This window comes from Lagopus leucura, unplaced genomic scaffold (assembly GCF_019238085.1).
Source record: "Lagopus leucura isolate 7727_CA_CO unplaced genomic scaffold, USGS_WTPT01 210-5_obj-0_obj, whole genome shotgun sequence".
In the NCBI taxonomy this organism is placed as follows: Eukaryota; Metazoa; Chordata; class Aves; order Galliformes; family Phasianidae; genus Lagopus; species Lagopus leucura.
The window spans coordinates 45779-54327 of NW_024964810.1; the positions used below are offsets into that span (position 1 = coordinate 45779).

Sequence of the window (8549 nt, forward strand, 5' to 3'; positions counted from 1 at the left end):
AGTCCAATCTCCCTCCCAGAACAAGACAATCAGCAACACTAGATCAGCCAGTGGTGGCTTTGTCCAGCAATTTCACCACCTCCCAAGGCAATTCTAGCTGCAGACGTCCCTGCTCACTGCAGAGGAGTGGGACCAGATGGACTTCAAAGGTCCCTTCCAACTCAAATGATTCTGTGATTCTAACTCAGCATGCACCTCCTCCAGAAGTTACCAGTTGCAATGTTTGACCTCCTTATGCTGCCTGCCACTATTAAGAATTGAGTCTGGTTTCATTCATTCCAGCTTTCTTTGCAGCTGTAAGCACCAAGCTGTTCTCATGCTCCTCCTGGCAAGATAAAACAAGCCCAGTGCTCTCAGCTTCTCCTCAAAGATCACGTGCCCCAGCCCCCTGACCAGCCTGGTACACCTCTCCCCTATTTCCCAACCATCAGAAGATATTTCTGCCATTCCTAAGCACTTCACAGATGTTCCTCTCAAACACAAAGAATCTCTAGCTCAGAACAGCTGATGGAGAGCTGCACGGTGCTATCCACGTGCCCGTCATGCTGAGACATGTGCTGGAGCACATATTTAACACACATCCCTTCCATTTCAATTCAGTTTTAATTGATTTTAAGACTTTTTAGGCACAGCTTTAAGTTCTCTGGGTTATCCACAGTGAAGTTGATACAGAAAACCAGCACTGAATATTCTCTCTAACTGGCCCACAACCCCATGGAAGGCAGATCTGCCCATGTGGACACAACACGAGCTACAGGATGACTTTGCCAGCAGCTCCCCAAGAAGTGTCACCTCTCCTGTTGCACAAAATGTTCCTGGCAGGAAAGCAGTCAGCCACATAATTGCTCCCATCAGCCATTTTGTAGAGCCCTGCTGTAGCCATCTTGAGTGCAGCACACCTGGAAAGAGTGGGAAACAAATACGTGGGTTAATTTTTTCACTGCTTCTAGTATGACCTTGCCTTAAGCAGTTGAGTGTAAGGGTAGTCATGAATCAGCTTGTACACTAAGGAACACTGTTAGTGACACACGAAGAGCATCACTGCTCTTAAAATAGAGGAGTAAATGAGGCAGTACATGGATGTACATGATTTTCCACTTCCCTACAGCAGGTTCCCTACAGCAGGTCGCACAGGTCGGCATCCAGGCAGGTCTTGAACATCTCCAGAGAAGGAGACTCCACCACCTCCCTGGGCAGCCTGTTCCAGTGCTCCTCTCCTCACTGCACAGCCGTTCCTTCGCACATTGGTGCAGAACTTCCTATGCTGCAGTTTCTGTCCGTTTCCCCTCATCCTGTCTCCACTCCCCACTGAACAGAGTCCATCCTCGCCATTCTGCCCCCCACACCTCAGATACTGACAGACCTGGATCAGGTCCCCTCTCAGCCTTCTTTTCTCCATGCTGAACAGACCCAGCTCACTCAGCCTTTCCCCATAGCAGAGATGCTCCAGGCCCCTCACCATCTTTGTGGCCCTCCGCTGGACTCTTCCCAAGAGATCCCTGTCTGTTTTGTACTGGGGAGCCCAGAACTGGACGCAGGGCTCCAGATGAGGCCTCACCAGGGCAGAGCAGAGGGGGAGGATCGCCTCCCTCGACCTGCTGGCCACGCTCTTTGCAATGCACCCCAGGATGCCATTGGCCCTCTTGGCCACAAGGGCACACTGCTGGCTCATGGCAACCTGTCGCCCCCCAGGTCCCTCTGCGCAGAGCTCCCCTCCAGCAGCTCATCCCCCAACCTGTACTGCTGCATGCAATTATTCCTCCCCAGATGCAAGACTCTACACTTGCTTTTGTTAAACCTCATCCGGTTTTTTTTTGCCCAGCTCTCCAGCCTGTCCAGCTCTCGCTGAATGGCAGCACGGCCTTCAGGCGTGTCAGCCAATCCTCCCAACTTCGTATCATCAGCAAACTTGCTGAGGGTGGCCACCATCCCCTCATCAAGGTCATTGATGAAGATGTTGGACAAGACCAGACCCAGCACCAACCCCTGAGGAACACCACTGGTTACAGGTCTCCAACTGGACTCTGCACCACCAATGACGACTCTCTGCACTCTGCCAGTCAGCCAGTTCTCAACCCACCTCACTGTGGGGGTCAGGCTGCATGGACAATGGTTTGTGGGATTTTTGCTTCATCCATCAGAAACACAGAACTGTTAAGGCTGGAAAAGATCACTATGATCATCAATTCCAATCATCAACCCACAGCTATCATGCCTACCTTCCTTCCTCCTGCCCCTTTCTACTGTGATCTGAGAAGGCTCTGGGATACAGATCTCACACCTTCTCAACCCCACAAGTTTGGAGGTGCTCTGTCAGCAGTTAACACTTTTATCCTGGAGACCCTTAAAGAATGCCTTCATTGAGATGGAGATGCTGTGGCTTTTGTCACTGTGTGTGCACGAGGTCCTTCCAACCCCTGTGTCCATGCACAGGCAGCAGCCTCCCATCTTGTAGCATGAAAAGATGACAATCTCCAGGTGTCACCATAATGGTATCTCCACACCTTCTCTGACACCCCACAGCACAGCGTAACTACAGTGTTCACATATGGTGATGGCACCTGGGACAACAGTCACCTGCTGTGTTATGGGCAGTGAAATGTTGGCACTGGGAGGCACACACTGACACACAGGTGGACCCTACATCCATCTACACAACCCCTCCAGCTGCGCTCCACACACGTACCCCATTCGTTAAGGTTGGAAAGGCCACTAAGATCATACAGCTCAACCATCTCCTTATGCTTCTGACCACTGTAGACCACGTGCCATAGCTCCACAGTTCTGGAACACCTCCATGAGAAGCAGTGACTCCACCACATCCCTGTGCCATCTCTTTCTGAGAAGAAATGTTTCCTAGCATCCAACCTGAACCTCCCTCGGCGCAACTTGAGGCCGTCACCTCTTTGTCCTATTGCTGTCGATTGGGATGCCGACCCCTCCTCACCACAGTCTCCCTTCAGGAGTTGGAAGGAGCTCAGGTCACCCCTGAGCCTGCTCTTCTTCAGACTGAACCTCCCCTCCGGGCCCAGCAGCCCCCTCTCCCTCAGCAGAGTACCTCCAGGCCTCACCCCCGCACACACCCAACACGCACAGCCCCGAGCAATCTCTCCCAAAGCCTCCTGCTCTCCACGCTCGTCAGAGCAGCTCCAGGCCTCACCCCGTGTCCCTGTGCCCCCCGCCCCATCCTCCTGCGCGCTCTCCCCGCGGCCTCCTCGCCATCTTCCCCTCAGCGCCGCGCCGTCTCCATGGCAACCATGGAGACACGGAGCGGGACTACAACTCCCAGCACGCTCCGCGCTTCCCGCCGCCGCCCGCGCGCAGCCAATCAGCGGCCGCCACATCGCGCGGGAAGGGCGGTGCGGAGGGCCGTGAGAAGATGGCGGCCAAAGGCGGCAGGAATGGGCTGCTCGATAAGGTGCGGGGCTGCCGCCCGGCTTTAGCCTCTATTTCTTTTTCGCTTTCGCCTCAGCGCTGCCTTTGGGGCTTTCTTCGGGTTCATCCCGGCCTTCCAAAGCGCTGTGAGGGGAGGGAGAGCGGGAGGCGGCGGGCGGGCAGTGTGCTGAGGGCTGTGTGAGGGGCTGAAGAGTCTGTGGGAGAGCCGGGGTGAGAGCTGGGAGAGTTCGTCCTGGGGATGGGAGGGCTCTGAGGAGACCTGGACTTGATGTTCCTGTGTCTGCGGGGAGCTCTGGGAAAGGTGGGCAGGGGGCTCGGTTGGGGGGTGTTGGTTGGGTGGGACGGGAGGTGACGGCTTCAGGTGGCTCTGGGGTGGGTCAGGTTGGGTGTCAGGAAAGCTTTTATCTGAAGGAGTGGTGAAGCACCGACGCAGCTGCCCAGGGAGTGGGGTTGTCACCGTCCCTGGGGGTGTCCCAGAGCTGTGGGGATGTGATACTGAGGGACGTGGGGATGGACTGGGGATCTGAGAAGTCTTTCCCAACCTTCACGATTGTATGAAAGCTATGGAGCCAGGCTGAGAGCTGGGAGTGTTCAGCCTGTGGAAAAGAAGGCTCTGCAGAGAGCTTACAGCACCTAAAGGGGCTGCGGGAGAGCTGGGGTGGGCTGTTTGTCAGCTACGTGGTGTTAAGCTCGAAGAAGCTGGATTTAGATTAGATGAGCAAGAAATTATTCACCACCAGGGTGAGGAGGCTCCAGCACAGCAGTCCCGAGCTGTGGGTGCCCAACTCTGGCAGTGCCCAAGGTGGTGGATGGTGCTGTGGGCATTGGGCTGTGGGAGGCTTCCCTGCCCGTGGAGGGATTGAAACTGGCTGAGCTCTGAGATCCTTTCCAACCCAAATGTTCTGTGATTTATATTTTTTAACCTTCCTCATGTATCAGCTTTGATCTCAGCTCAGTTCCAAGCAGACAGGTGTTTGTGTCGCAGCCCATCCTTGTGTTTGATGAGTGCTGATGTTCCTCTGTCACAAAAACGAAAGGCCTGGAGGCGTTTTGTTCACAAGATGATAGAAACTGATGCCTCCATCTCAAGGGAAGGAGGGTGTACCTTCAGAGTGCTGTGCTTCCTTCAGCAAACTTCAAAGCAGGGATGGCTGCAGTTGAGAACAGTTTGATTCTTTTTCTGTTGATGTCTGTGTATTTACAAGCACAGTTCTTGTGTATTTGTTTTGAGATGAAGCTCCTTGTGCTGTGTGTGAGATTTGGTGTGAAATCTTCAACACAGCATCAGCCACTGAGTGAATTCTGTTAGTGGAAGATGCTAACGAAGTACTTCTGGCAATGTTTGTGTGCAGCCTTCAGCTCCCATGTGAGAGCGCTTTGTGGTTACACTTAAAGAGCTCAAAGAAATACCACACTCTCAAGGTGTTCTGTGTCTTCTGCTGTGTCCTCTGTGTGTGGAGCTGTGGTTGTTTCAGAAGGAAATGAAGCAGTTGCTAAGGGAAGTACATCGTAGTGCAGGAGGAGTTTCAGCAGAGCTGTACAAAGCACAGACACAAGACAGTTTTCTTTCCTCCCTCTCCTTTGTGCTGATCCATGTGTTTTTGTTTCCTGCGTCCTGATGACTTAAATCTGGTAATGTCTGTATTGCAGAGGTGTTATCTGGTAAATCATGCTCTTAGTCCCTAAATTGCTCAAGTTTTTCTCAAGCAAGACAGCAGTGGCATGGGACTGAGGCTTTGTACTCCCATAAAAGGGCTGCTCGCTTCACGTTTGTGTTTGTACTTCACAGGGAGCTGAATCAGGGTGAGTTCAGGGAGCCTGGGGTGTTGATTATCCCATTTTTTTGTTGTCTTTCTCATATTCTTTCAGCATTGATGACAACCAGGCAGTTCCTCCTGACCCTGGGCAGCCTGGTCTGGTGGTTGGCGACCCTGCACACAGCAAGGGGATGAAACTGGATGATTATTGTGGTCCTCTTCAACCCAGGCCATTCTGTGATTCATTCTTTGATTCATTCTATGACCCATAAAACCAGGGCTGTGTGCCTTGCAGTGTGCATTGTGTGCTGGGGCTCATCCTAGCTCCCTGGGCTGCATCTCAGTGTCCTGATTTAAAGCTCCTACATCAGCATTCATATAATCACAGTAGAAACAAATCTTTCTTTGTGACTTATGTTTTCAGTACTCACAGCATGCCTTAAACTTCAGAGCAGTATTTGGAGAGACAGGCTGCGCTTGGGTGCAACGTAAACCAAGCTGACAGCAGAACAGGAGGAATAAGGCAGGGGGAAAATGAAGTCTGTGCTGCTCTTTGAGATGTGAGTGGCTTGACACCTCCCATAGGATTTTTCTGTGCCTGTTGCCAGGGAGGGAGCTTGCAGCTGTAGGTGAAGGTGACTTCAGGCATGGCGAGGGATGGAGTGCTTGGAGCTGGGGGTGGCTGGGGTAAGAGAAAGCCTGTGTATTGCTGCTCCTTTTTTTGGAGCTAAGAGCAGAATGCTGCCCTGCAGTCACCCAGCTGCAGGTAGCTGTGTTGCTCAGGTATTTCAGCCAGGTCCTTGTGTGCTTCCTGTGCTTTTAGGACTCTCCCACACGTTGAAGCCTCGTTCTTACACACGAGTAAAGCAAGGGCGTGCTTTCAAGTACTAAAGCACCTCTGAGGTGTGCCTGACTGCAATAACCTGGCTGTTATCCCCTGGTGTGGGGAGGAGGAGGCACGCTTCTGTCACTTGGTTTTGGATGAAAGGAGTTGAGTTGCAGCTGAACTGAAAACGATCTCGAAATGGTTGCAGGTTTTTGTGAGTTCCCCTCCCTGGCTCCCACAGGTCAGAGAATTGAAAGGGGAGCTGCAGTGCAGTGCTGGGAGGAGGAATCTCAAAGGGGCAGAGGTGAAGGGGAGACTGAAACTCCTCCCTGGCTGAGTCCCACAGTGCAGATATGTCCCCACTGCAAGGTCCTCTCTGGCCTGACCCACCATGGGGGGTTCAGGATGGAGAGCAAGAATCCAGAAGGTGATTCTCACGCTGCCTGGGTAAGGCTGGCCATAAATCTGTTCCCCTATGCAGATTCCTTCAGTGAGGGACATGTCTGCAGTCTGGTGCCTCTGGGGACAGTGACCACAGAGTAGCTTTAAAATCCTGAGGCCTTCAGTGATAAACCTGAGGGCTTTGGTTTCATTTCTTCTTTTGATTCCTGAGTCTTTTCTCACTGCCGTTTTCCAACTATTCCGTCTTCAAGCCTATCTGGGAAGCTGTTGGTTTTAGGACATAAGCAGCTGGACTAAAAACTTGAGTTTTGGCAGTGAGATGGATGCGCTGTGCTTCAGTGCCAGGCGAACCACGCTGCTGCCACGAGCAGGGACTGCCAGCTGTGACAAACAGCCCTGAGCTAAGAGCAGATTAGGTGACAGCCAAAAGGGATGTGTGGCACTGATCACACCTGGGATCCCATCAGAGCTGGAAAGCTCAGGGTGGTAGCACTGCCCGCTGTGCATCTCCCCAGCTGGGCCTCGAGTCTCAGAGCATCTTTTCCCAGTGAGAAATTGTAGATGTGTGTAAAGGAATAAACACAGCTCCTTCTTTGTTCCCTCTGCAGCACGTTGAGCAGAGGACTGCTCCACCTGCAGCAGGGAGCATTGCTGTGTCAGGTGTTTTATCATAGAATCATAGCATGGCCTGGCTTGCAAAGGAGCACAGCGCTCATCCAGCTCCAAGCCCTGCTGTGTGCAGGTCGCCAACCAGCAGCCCAGGCTGCCCAGAGCCACATCCAGCCTGGCCTTGAATGCCTGCAGGGATGGATGGGGCATCCACAGCCTCCTTGGGCAACCTCTGCCACTGCCTCACCACCCTCTGCCTCCAAAACTTCCTCCTCACATCCAACCCAAACCTCCCCTGTCTCACTTCAAATCCATCCCCCCCTTAAAAAATAGGGAATTCTTTCCCATTCTCTACTCCTGATAGTGTTGTTTGTGGGAATCTGAAGGGCTGGGAGTAAAACTGCTGTGGGTGCTTTTATAAAGAAACATCAATAATTGAAAGAATTGTTCATTCCATTTCTTTCACGTCTACTTCTTGCTCCTGATTCATACCTGTGGATCCTGAAAGGTAATCACAACTTCACCAATGTGTCTGTGGGAGGGAGCAGGTCGGGTTTTACATCCTCCTTCCAGAGAAGGAGAGGAGCTCTTCTGACAGCTGTGTTGTAAATGCAACTCGGGGGCTCTGGGACTGGGATGTAACAGGGAGCAGTCACTCCAGTTGCTCAGATGACTTTGATACGACGTGCTGCTTTGAAAGGTAGCCAAGAACTGCCACCACAGACACTGTCATTCAAAGGGAAGTTCATGCCTGTAAGCTGTGCTATTTGGGATTCATTGCTGTGAAGGATCTCCTTCTGCAGGTGGGTCTGAGGGAGATCTGGGCACAGAAGAGCTGCGGAGTCGCTTGGTTTGTAGCAGGGATGGACTGCCTGGCACTTCTTTGCCATGCCTTCTGTGGGTCTCTTACGACCCCGCTGGTAAAGGTGTTTTGAGTTCTTCCTCCTGTTATACCAGCCCCCAGAGGATCTGTGTGTAACTTTCTTCCCACAAACCATCAGAACACCCTCAGAGGCCACAAGCAGGGCCACGCTGCAGCTATTGGGACCAAAACCAGAAGAAAACCAATGTAAAAAGTTGTTTTCTCAGTTTTTTTTTTTCCCCTCTGCTGGTGGCAGAGTTGAAATCTGCAGAGCCTTTCTTTGGCAGCGGAGCTTTAGTGCTGGAGTGGCTGCGGTGCAACACAGCTCCCTCTCACACAGCTCTGTAGGTATTGGGGTTTCTCTCCTAACCTTTGTGTTCCTGACAGCGGCGAGTGTGGTAAAAGGAACTGTTACCCCATCCCAAATCTCTCACGTTTTGCTCTCCATTGCAGTGGAAGATCGATGACAAACCGGTGAAGATTGACAAATGGGACGGCTCAGCTGTGAAAAATTCTCTGGATGACTCTGCCAAAAAGGTGTGTGGTGACAGTGCTGCTTCAGCAGCTCTCTGAGCTCTTGAGAAGGATGATGTGAGGGGTCCTGGTGAATGAAAAACTGAACATGAGCCTGCAGTGTGCTTCTGCAGCTCGGAAAGCAAATGGGATCCTGGGCTCCATCAGCAGAGGGGTGGCCAGC

The 8549-nt window shown here is 52.3% G+C and overlaps 1 protein-coding gene across 1 annotated transcript in view; it reads right to left on the minus strand.

Annotated features, from left to right (window-relative positions):
* The window catches only part of XRRA1 (X-ray radiation resistance associated 1), an 11685-nt gene extending 10792 nt beyond the window's left edge, over nt 1-893 (minus strand). The window contains exon 1 of the mRNA XM_042892261.1: nt 793-893. Within this exon, the coding sequence (XP_042748195.1) occupies nt 793-883 (91 nt within the window). The 5' untranslated portion in view covers nt 884-893. The remainder of the gene's footprint in view (nt 1-792) is intronic.
* Nucleotides 894-8549: the final 7656 nt, after the last annotated feature.